Source organism: Aegilops tauschii, chromosome 4, assembly GCF_002575655.3.
Source record: "Aegilops tauschii subsp. strangulata cultivar AL8/78 chromosome 4, Aet v6.0, whole genome shotgun sequence".
Lineage (NCBI taxonomy): Eukaryota > Viridiplantae > Streptophyta > Magnoliopsida > Poales > Poaceae > Aegilops > Aegilops tauschii.
In genome coordinates, this window is record NC_053038.3 from 6,112,996 (window position 1) to 6,124,928 (window position 11,933).

Genomic DNA, 11,933 nt, shown 5'->3' on the forward strand with positions numbered 1-11,933 from the left:
ACATCGCTTCTTCTGCGAGGAGTACTACTACCTAGTTACTTTTTCTTTCTTTCTATATAAAAGTAAGTAAATTTTCTATTGAGTATTGACACTCTCACGGGCTAAAATCGAGCATCCCCTCCTATGTATATACACCAATCTTACCTCGATGATACTCACCCTTCTCTTCCCAAGGACGGGGAGCTTGGGGGTGCGAGTGCTCTCATCCAGCTGTGGTGCCAGCAATTAAAAATTATGGGTTCAAGTGCACTAATCTTTCTAAAATCTTGCTCGCTCAACGGCCGTCTCCCTTATATATGAACCCTTGTATCCATGCAACGTATAACATAAAACTACGCAGAACAACACATCAGCAACAAGCCAACAAATGAACATAATTCAAAAGAATAAGTATTCATCGGCGGACAATACTAATTTAAACATAAAAAGTTGAGAAAACGGGCAGACAAAGTAGGGCAAAGGAAATCACCATTTCCTCGTCGGCCCCTTCCCCTTGCGGTCGTCAGTGCGGCTATAATTGGACCCTTCACCACTTCAGGGCCTTTGACTGGTGCCATTATAATGGACGCGGGCTACAGATGGGAAGTATTCCCATGCAACTGATACACGGCGGAGTATTCCCGCGCTTCCAGCATGATAATTATACGGTCTAGTTCTAACAATATAGACCCGCCTTATCCACGGACCCACCTGATCACGTGGCGTATTTTACCCGACGTGCAACACATGGTGTGGGACCCACCAAGGTCACTTCCCATCAAGAGAGATCATGTGTATCGAAACCCCTGGTGATTAAATGATTGCCTCCACGATCCCTGTGTGTAATTAACGTACAAGCATGGGTAAAGGGGGCGATTTACTGCCATGCGACGGCTTTAACCCGTTGTCGTTTCGTTTTTACCCTAAATATAAAGGGGAGGCGTCAAGGCAAACACTTTACGCTCTCATTCCTCTATTCCTCTTCTTCCTCATGCCTATAGGCTATAGCCCTCGTGCCCTCCCACATTCCTCGCCCAGGAGTAGCGTTTTAGCTTGTCCCCACCCCCGATGGCATGGCCGGAGCAGGGAAGCAGGGCAAGGAAGGGAAGGCGACAGCCACCAAGATGAAACCGGCAACAAGGGCCAAGGCTCCTTCTTTGACAAATGGGAAATGAAGGTCGTCCACCATGGACAAGGCCTAGCTGAACTGGCTAGCCGAAGCGTATCTTCCGTCGCCGGAACACGCCTCCGCATGCTCCTCGCTGGTCACCAGGAACGGTGGCTCCTTGCCATCACGACCCCCAAGCCGCGCGCAGCTGAGAACGAAGGAGCCTTGCCGCGCGCAGCTGAGAACGCATGATTCATTCCCCACCTTTTGCCGCCCTCGGCTTTTTAATCCATCCCCTCCTCAGGGGCCTCCTTCATTTATATGGCGTGCAGCTTTACCATCTTGCCCCAAACTCCATACCGCACATCGTGTGTTTTTGTGTTGTGCGCCCCACCTCGGCCTGTAGCACAAACATTTTTGCGTCAAGCTCTTAGCTAATGGCTCTGGGCCATGCGAGTGCAGTGCCGCATCCATCAACAAGGTTCTTGGTTTTGGCTATTTAAGCGGAGCCTTCACAGAAACCAACAAGAAGCGGCAGGGGGAATGGTTCTACATTCCAAACGTGCCATTGGGGCCTGGGCGGGGAAGCTTCTCATGTATACGAAAAATGTTAATAGTGTGTATCAGAGAAAAGCAGACATCAAAAACATGTATTTGAAAATGTTAATAATGTATTTGAGAAAACAAAGAGAATCGGGAAAAAACAAGTAAACCAAAAAAGAAAACAAAAATAAAAGAAAACCCATGCAAAGCAATGGAAAAAGTTAAACCCGAGAAAAAAAGTTAAACTCAATAACGATATAAAGAAAACCATAGAACAGAAAGAAAAATGAAGAAAGCAAAAAAAAAACAGCGAAATCGAGAAAGAAAACAAAGGAAAACCAAGGAAAAAAGAAATGAGAAAACCAGCAAAACCCGTGAAAGAAAGAAAACCGGTGGAAAAACAAAGAAAAAAGAAACCGAAGAAAAATAGGTGAAGAAACGGAAGAAACCCAAAAAGAAAAAGCGGCTATCTTTTTTGGTTCCTCTATTATGTATATATGTATTAAATTTTTTATTGTTTTGCTAGTTCTGCCAAAAAATATTGACCGTGAATCAAAAAAGTGTTTATCGTATATTTCAAAATTTGTATGTAAAAATGTCCTGATATACACAAAAAAGTACAATGTGTATGAAAAAAGTAGCGATCAAACACAAAAATTGGGGGAAATATTAAACATGTATAATAAGATGATCCTGATGTATATGAAAAATTTATAACGTGTATCTATAAAATTGAACATCGAAACATTATTATTTAAAAAAATGTTGACCCTATATCAAAAGAAATGTTAGCCGTATACTCCCTCCGTTCGGAAATACTTGACGTGGCTTTAGTTCAAATTTAAAATAAAATCACGTAAATTATTTCCGAATGGAGGTAGTTTATCAAAAATATTAATCTCGTATAAATATTGTTCCCTATATATACGGAAAAATAAATGTATATGAAAAAAGTAGTCATCAAACATATCTTTTTTCAAATGTTAATCATGTATTTGAAAAATGTTAAGCATCTATATAAAAATGTTCCTGAGTAATACAATCAATGTACAATATCTATGAAAGAAAGTAGTTGTCAAACACATATATTTTAGCCATGCAAAAAAACACATATATTTTAGAAAAATATTAATCATGTATTTTAAAATGTTAAACATGTATAAAAAATGTTGCTAATGTATACGAAAATGTATAGTGTGTATGAAAGAAAAGTAGACATAAAAATATATATTTGAAAATGTTAATAATATATTTCAGGACTCGGCGAAACCGAGAAAGAAAAACAAATAAAACCCCAAAAAATGAAAACCGAAGAAAACCCATTCAACAGAATGGAAAAAGTGAAACACGAGAATGAAACAAAAAAAAACCGAGAGAGGAAACAACAAGAAACCAAGAAAGACAAAAGGAAAAGCATAAACTGGGAAACTGGGAAAGTAAACAAAGAAAAAGGGAAGAAAAGCATAAACAAGTAAAAACCATGAAAGAAAGAAACAAGGAAAACCGGTGAAAAAACAAAGAAAATAGAAAGCCAAAGAAAAACCGATGAAGAAACGAAAGAAATACAAAAAATAAATAGCGGCTACTGATGACCCACAAGTATAGTGGATCTATCATAGTCCTTTCGATAAGTAAGAGTGTCGAACACAACGAGGAGCAGAAGGAAATGACAAGCGGTTTCAGTAAGGTATTCTCTGCAAGCACTGAAATTATCGGTGACAGATAGTTTTATGATAAGGTAATTTGTAACTGCTAAAAAGTAACAAAAGTAAACAAGGTGGCCCAATCCTGTTTGTAGCAAAAGACAAGCCTGTACAAACTCTTATATAAAGGAAAATGCTTCCGAGGACACATGGTAATTATCGTCAAGCTAGTTTTCATCATGCTCATATGATTCGCGTTCGTTACTTTGATAATTTGATACGTGGGTGGACCGGTGCTTCGGTACTGCCCTTCCTTGGACAAGCATCCCACTTATGATTTACCCCTCTCGCAAGGATCCGCAACTACGAAAGAAGAATTAAGGTAAACCTAACTATAGTATGAAACATGTGGATCCAAATCAGCCCCTTATGAAGCAACGCATAAACTAGGGTTTAAGCTTCTGTCACTCTAGCAACCCATCATCTACTTATTACTTCCCAATGCCTTCCTCTAGGCCCAAGTAATGGTGAAGTGTCATGTAGTCGACGTTCACATAACATCACTAGAGCAAAGACAACATACATCTCATCAAAATATCGAACGAATACCAAATTCACATGACTACTTATAACAAGACTTCTCCCATGTCCTCAGGAACAAACGTAACTACTCACAAATCATATTCTTGTTCATAATCAGAGGGGTATTGATACGCATAAAGGATCTGAACATATAATCTTCCACCGAATAAACCAACTAGCATCAACTAGAAGGAGTAATCAACACTACTAGCAACCCACAGGTACCAATCTCAGGTTTTGAGACAAAGATCGGATACAAGAGATGAACTAGGGTTTGAGAGGAGATGGTGCTGGTGAAGATGTTGATGGAGATTGACCCCCTCCCGATGAGAGGATCGGTGTTGATGACGATTTTCCCCTCCCGGAGGGATGTTTCCCCGGCAGAACAGCTCAGCCAGAGCCCTAGATTGATTCCGTCACGAGACGGCGACACTTCGTCCCGAAAGCTTCTTTCTTATTTTTTTCAGGGCAAAAGACACCTTATACCAGAAGATGGGCATCGGGGGGCTTCCAGGTGGCCCACGAGACAGGGGGCGCGCCCTCCACCCTCGTGGACAGGGGGTGGCCCCACTCTGGTGCTTTCTTCGCCCAATATTTTTAATATATTCCAAAACTGACTTTCGTGGAGTTTCAGGACTTTTAGAGTTGTGCAGAATAGGTCTCTAATATTTGTTCTTTTTCCAGCCTAGAATTCTAGCTGCCGGCATTCTCCCTCTTTATGTAAACCTTGTAAAATAAGAGAGAAAAGATATAAGTATTGCGACATAATGTGAAGTAATAGCCCATAATACAATAAATATCGATAGAAAAACATGATCCAAATGGACGTATCAGCTACTTTTTTTGGTTCTTCTGTTAAGCATATATGTACTTAAATCTTTTATTCCTTTGCAAGTTTAGAAAAAAAATTGATCGTGTATCAAAAAAATGTTGAACATATATTTAAAAATGTGTTACAAAATGTTCATGATATATATAAAAAATGTACAATGTGATTGAAAACATGTAGCCATCAAACACAAAAATAATAATATAATTAGTAGAACTTGTATAAAACAATGTTACCGATATAATAATGTATTTGAAGAAACGAAGAAAACCAGGAAAGAAAGACAACTAAAATGAAAAAAGAAAGTGAAACCCAAGGAAAACCCAAGCGACTGAATGGAAAAAGCGAAACTGGAGAACAAACCAAAGAAAACTGGGAGAAGGAACAAAAAAACACGAAGAAATAAAATAAGGAAAAAAAGTCAATGAAACTGAGAAAGAAAACCAAAAGAAAAGGAAAGAAAAGAGAAACCAGTGAAAAATGTAAATGAAATGAAGAAAACCGGTGGACGAAAAAAAACCCGAAGAAAAACCAATGAATAAACGAAAGAAAACCAAAAATAAAAGGCAGCTATCTTTTTTGGTTCTTTTGTTAAGCATCAATGTCGGTAAATCTTTTATTGTTTGGCTAGTTGTCAAAAAAACAAATGATCATATATCAAAAAAATGTTCAACATACATTTAGAAAATGCGCAAAAAAATGTTCCTTATATAAACAAAAAATGTACAATGTGTATGAAATAGAGTAGTCATTAAAACACAAAAAATCATCTACTAAAACAATGTTGAAGTTGTATAAAAATATATTTGTGATGTGCATGAAAAATGTTGAACATGTATTTGACAAATTTAAAATCATTTATTTAATATGTTGATTGTGTATAAAAGAATGTTAACAATATACTCCCTCCGTTGGCAAACACTTGATGTGGTTTTAGTTCAAAATTAAACTAAGACCACATCAAGTATTTCCAAATGGAGGTAATATCTAAAAAATGTTAAACTTCTATGAATAATGTTGCCGATATACTCCCCCCGTTCGTAAATATAAGTATTTTTTTAGAGATTTCACTATAGAGACTACATTCGGATGTATATAGATGTTTTTTAGAGTATAAGTTCACTCATTTTGCTCCGTATGTAGACTATAGAGGAATCTCTTAAAAGACTTATATTTAGGAACGGAGGGAGTATATGGAAAATAAAATGCATATGAAAATGCAGTAATCAGACATATATTTTTAAAATGTTCATCATGTATTGGAAAAATGTTAAACATGTGTAGAAAATGTTCCTGATTAATACAAAAAATGTACAATATGTACGAAAGAATGTAGTCATCAAACACATATATTTTAGAAAAAATTTAAGTATGTTTTTGAAAATGTTAACCTTTATAAAAAATATCATTGATGTATACGAAAATCTTTAGTATTTATGAAAGAAAAGTAGTCATAAAAAACATGTATTTGAAAAAATGTTAATAACATATTTGAAAAAAACAGAGAAAACCTAGAAAACACGAATTAAACCTCGAAAATAAAATGGAAACCGAATAAAACCCATGCAAGGGAATGGAAAAAGTGAATGCCGAGAACAAAACAAAGAAAAACGAGAGAAGAAGAAAACAAAAACAACCAAAAAGAAAACAAAAAACCTTGTGAAACGAGAAAGAAAAAAAGAAAAGAGAAAAAGGAAAGAAAAGAGGAAACCAATAAAAGCCATAAAAGAAACAAAGAACACTTGTGTAAAAAGAAAGGAAGAAGGAAACTCAAATAAGAACTGATGAGGAAACGACAGGATCAAAAGGAATAATAAAAATAAAATAACAAAAGGGACCGAAAACCTGTACGTGGACCGACGAGTGAGCGAGCTGAGCTAGTGGGACGGCTCTATATGCGCGTGCTTAGGATGGACGAGAGTTAAACTTGTTATAGCTCTCGTGCCTTCGATGGTCTAGTTGGCAGAAAAATGAAAAGCAGGTTAAGCAGGTTAGGAGGGACGAGAGTTAAATACTGATTTTTTTTCCCTGAATGACATTTTTGGAGCATCGATTTTGTTGTTTTAGAAAGTCTAAAAAATTGTAAATTTCGCGGACATGAGCTCGGGCTAACGCAGGATCACATGGGCTCGTGCTAAGAAACTCCATGTCCGGCTATTCTGTGATTTGGTCACCCGTAACGAATGCGAAATAGTAGTGGAGTGCAGGAGCAGTAGACAGATTGCTGTAGGAGCTGGAGTGTCATGCGTGGACCAGCAGTACTCCGCGTACAGCACGGAGGAAATCAGGAGCAGGACACATGTGATGTGAAGTACAGTAGCAGCCCAGCACTCAACCCAAGCGTGCACATGCATGCATGCAGCCGCGCATGAACGGAGCAGGACGCCCGACCCACCGCCAGCGGCCCCGACCAAGCAGCGGGAGAGAGGGAGAGACCACCAGCCCAGCCGGCCACGGACAAGGGCGAGCCATACTCCCGCAGAATCTCGCCGGGATTCGTCCCGTGCGCCGCTGCGGCCGCCACGAACGCATCCAGCGCAACAGCCAGCCAAAAAACGACCCGAGACCGGCGGCCGAGACGGACGACGGCCTGGGTCACGCGGCCTCGTCGCGTCGCGCGCGGTGCCGGGCGGCTCCGGCGCGGCGTGCTGCTGGCCACGCCGCTGCAACTCTGCCATTGCAGCAGCACGATCTCGCATCGAATGAACGATCTAGACGGTAAAACGGCAACCGGCCAACGAGGCCCAGCGTGCACGGCGGCCGAGAGCGGCCGCTTGGCGTGGCCTCTCCCCGTGGATCGCTCACGGGCACGGGCACCTACCTACTCTACCTAGGCGATCTAGGCCCGGCCGGCAGAAGCAAAGCGACGAGGGGCGACGACCGAGCGAGCAGCATTTACCGTCTCGTCGGCATGCATGCGAGCGGATCCACCGATCGATGTGATGTGACCCCAGTAAACCTGCTGCCACTAGCCACACACGGACGGACGGCCCCAAACGCTCTCCCAGGGACGAGATAAATATTGCGATAAACCGCACGAGTAGCGGAGCAGAGCGAGTGGTAATCTAATCACCGTGCAGTCGCTTTCGTCCTCCTTCATTCCCGCTCCGTGAGAGTGAGGTCGTAAATTCGTAATGGTGACGGACTGATGGTGCATCTTGGCTCACTTTTATCCACGATGGAAAGAAGGGAGCAGATTGGGTGCATGGTAGTAATATCTTACTACTTTAAGCTGCACCATTAGGGTTAGCCAGGCAAGAGGGAAGGCGGCCCTGATCAAAAACAGTTCGCGGAAAGGGACGGATCATCAAAAATAGAAAATAAAAAATCAGGCCATCCAAACTGTAATACTGTATGCTTTGCTGCCTCGGACGTCGTGGTTACTTTCCGCGCTCGCTAGCGACGGTCGCAAGCAAAGCGAAGTGACAAGACCCGTCCGTCGGTAACCGGAGCCACCGGCCAAGATCATCAGTTGCTGGCTCCTCCCAAAGCTAGCTACTAGGCTACTAGCTCTCGTCGCCTCTCACCGCTCGAGGAGTCGCTTTGAACCCTTCATGGACCGGACTACTAGTAGCTAGCTAGGGCCAACGATTCTGCATGCCTGCAGTAATTTCCCAAACACACCTTGCCACTCACCCTAAAATGCTGAGTCTATGAGCGTTCTTGAGTCTTGACTGCTTCAAACTGCACCCTAAAATGCTCGTAGTTTGAGCAGAAGCCAAGTGCCATTGCATAAACAGAGCAAGATAGCCATTTCTTCATGCTACAGAGCGCATCATCATAAACCAGTAGCCTTCCAATTCTGCAGAGTACAACTACTGTTTCTTTTTTGAGGGGTGAGTACAACTACTGGAAGTACTCTTAGTACACTACCCGTCGTTTCAGGCGGTACATTACATAGTACGTACACCGAACGATAATACTAAGGGAAAAAATAAAACAAGGCCAAGCCCAAAGCTAATTAATAATCTTCCAGGCGGCGACGTGCAAGAACTGCTAAATAGGGCCGCGCCTGGGCTGGGCTCAGGCCGAGCTCTCCCGGGTGGCTACCATTAGCAGCAGTCGGCGGCGACGGAGGCGAGCGCGCGGCGGAAGGCGGCGGGGGAGCAGCAGGGGATGCGGAGCGGGCCCTGGTGGTCGTACCCGTACTCCTGCGCGGCGCGGCCGAGGAGCTCCGCCAGCGCCGGCCGGCCCAGCAGCTCCGCCCGCACCAGGAACCGCTCCGCCTCGCTGCCGTCCCCGACGTGCACCGGCACGTGCCCCTCCGGCACCACCGCCCTCCCGCCCCGCCGCTTCGACGACGGCGACGCGGGCGGCGAGGAGTCGTCGCCCACGCGGGACAGCCGCCGGATCAGCTGCCTCATCCCCGACCTGGCTAAGCTATGATCCGAGCGTCGGACGGGGGTGCTCTGCCGCTGCTGCGTGTGCCCGGCGCGCGCGAGTGGAGCTGACCGGTGACCAGCGGAGCACGCACGGAGACGGAGACGCCGCGGCTGGCTCGCTTATTTATAGCGCCGGGGAGGTGTGACTGTGAGCCCCGGGTCGCAGTGGGGGTTGTCGGGTGGAGGGCACAAGCTCAGGTGGGACTGCTGCCGTGCCGTGCCGTGCCATGCCGGACTCCTCCTCTTTTTGTGTCCCTCGACAGGCGCCCGGGAGCGCGAAATTCACGGTGTCACCCCTATTTTTCGTTGTTTCTTCTCATGATTAACGTGGGAGAACTGCACGTTGAAATGATTTACATTGTGCTTGGGCCAGTATTCATATCAATTTTTCTACGTGCATTTCGCACGATCACGGACAGGCTCATCATGATCGGTACGCGAGCACTGTGCGCAGGCACATGTGGAGAACAGCGGCCACTCCGGCTACGGCCGGCGGGACCCGTCGTCGCCATTGATGTCCCGATCTGGAACAGGCGTACCCGGCGGACGTGTCGAGCGCGGACGCAGGAGCTGACGAGGTGGGCGACGACGTGACCGGCCAGTACAGTACGTCCATGCCTCCTCGGCCAGTGATTGTGGGTTCGGTGTCCGCCCGCTGTACCGGCCGTCACTTCCGGTGTTTCTGGCCGTCTGGTCTCAACCCGTGGTTACCGGTTACAGTTACTCTTTTTTCTTTTTGCGAGGAACCGGTTACAGTTACTGATTAACCGTGGGAGCTTTTCGTTGGAACTGACATGGACCGTCCACTCTTGCACTAGTAAATTAAACAAGTCTCTCGTGTTGAGCATACGTCCTAGCCACAGGATACTTGATACTTCTCGTAGATATATCATATATGCGTCAGGGCGACCCGTAAATTTCCTCCCGCATCGTTTCACGGACAGGATCAGTCTGCGGACACAGACACGTGAGACAGCTATTGAATACTCTCCGCATACATTTCAAGCCGAGTTTCGACTTACCTAATGAAATCCATGCAAACCGACTGATATTCATTAAAATTTGAAAAGAAAATAGCATAAATCATTCATACATAACATGCAAATAAGTCTAGTACAACAATGTCTTAAATTCAATGTCCACCGAGTTTTTCAATGGATCATGTTGTCCCACACAAACTACCCCTTTAGCTTCATTCAACAGTGTATGTGCTTCATCCGTCAAGAATTACTTGTCGGAGAAATGGATGTTTTTTTTTCAAGAGTACGCGAATGCGTACCATGTTTTTATAGAAGGCAGAATTTGAGTTACAAGAAGACTACAACTTGTTGCAAACAACGAGCGTAGTTCACACACCACACCAGGGCTAGTCCGAAGACAACCACCACCAACAACACAACTACAAAGCAAAAAGCACTTGTCCAAAAACAGAGCAACATCGCCGCGTCTCGACCATCGCCGGTCACCTCCGAAGACAACACCAACTCCGGGTGAACTTCCCTCGTCGACGCACCATCCACCCTTTGATGCCTAAAAGGAGGTGGCAAGTAAATGGCGGAACTTGATCAGTCCACAAAAGGCACCGTCTTGCATTCACCGGCGATGACGTACATTGCGCCACTGAAGATCGTCTTGGACAGCGGCGAGCACCGGAAGCACCGCAACATAGAACCTCATGACCGTGTCTTCAAGCGCAATGTTCCCAACAGAGTAACGACGTAGATGACGCCGCCATCACGCCGATTCGGCTCCGAACCTAGGCTTTCACCCGAAGACCGCTACCAATCCAGACGCGAGAGATGGAGATGTCGACACACCTTGGCGACGCCTCCAAGGAGAAGAACGACACCCACGGGCGACGTCATCGCCAGCACCGAACACGGGCAGGATTTTCTTCCGGATCGCCTCACACCTCCATCCCTGCCCTCCGGATTGGGGCCACAGCATCCAAGTTGGCTACTTCGCCGCCGCCGCAGCACTTCGCCATCATAGCCGAGAAGCCGGGGTCCCACCAAGACCCTCACAGCCAGGAGCACACAGCCATACCACCAGCACCTTCACGGCTGAGAACTCGCCGAGCTCCCTCCATGCCCGACCAAGGGATGCCGGACCACACACGAGCCGTCAGGCCAACTCCCGGCAGACGACTGTGTAACGACCCGACAGCCCAGATCGGACCCATCCGGCCCGCTCCACCGCCTCCAGCACCCACGAGCACGAAGAATAGGAGGGGCACCACGACGGAGGCGCGAGGGCCGCGACGTGCTCGGCCGCCGCAAGCGCCGCCTCTCCTGGCCGAGCACCACCACGCCACCATGGCCGAACCGCGCCGCCGCCGCCTTGACCCGCCAAGTCCCGTGTCGTCGCCTCCGGGAGGGGCCACCGCGCCGCGACCAACTCCTCCTGCGAGCCCCAGCCGTGCACCTCCACCCCACTGCGAAGCTCCGCCGTGCGCCGTCACTCGAGCTCCAGATCTCGCAGCCAAAAACTCCACAACACCCACCACCGCGAGGGGCGCGCCCGACCAGCGCGAGCGCCAGATCCCGCTGCCGCCGGCCGCCAACGGGCTTTGCCCACCGACGAGCGCCGACGGCGGCGAGAGGGGGTGAGAGGGAGAGGGGGCGGCGGCGGCGTTTAGGGTTCCGCTCGAGCCGCCCCTGCGGGGCGACGCGGGGGCGAGAGGTAGGAAGGGGAAAGTCGAATCGGATCGGAGAGGTGTTGTTTATCGTGGGGGGGGGGTGTATCTAGACGTATTTTAGTTCTAGATATATCCACTTTTACCCATTTCTACGACAAGTAATTCCGGACAGAGAGAGTACATAAATGGTCATCCCTCTGTCGGGTGGTACATCATGGCAAGGTGTATG

General features: G+C 46.2%; 1 protein-coding gene across 1 annotated transcript; it reads right to left on the reverse strand.

Moving 5' to 3' along the window:
• Positions 1-8,412: 8,412 nt before the first annotated feature.
• On the reverse strand, positions 8,413-9,262 carry LOC109767255 (auxin-responsive protein SAUR71). The gene has a single exon (XM_020326019.4). It carries the CDS (start codon positions 9,046-9,048, stop codon positions 8,737-8,739), a length of 312 nt encoding a protein of 103 aa, XP_020181608.1. The 5' UTR covers positions 9,049-9,262; the 3' UTR covers positions 8,413-8,736.
• Between the last annotated feature and the right edge of the window lie 2,671 nt (positions 9,263-11,933).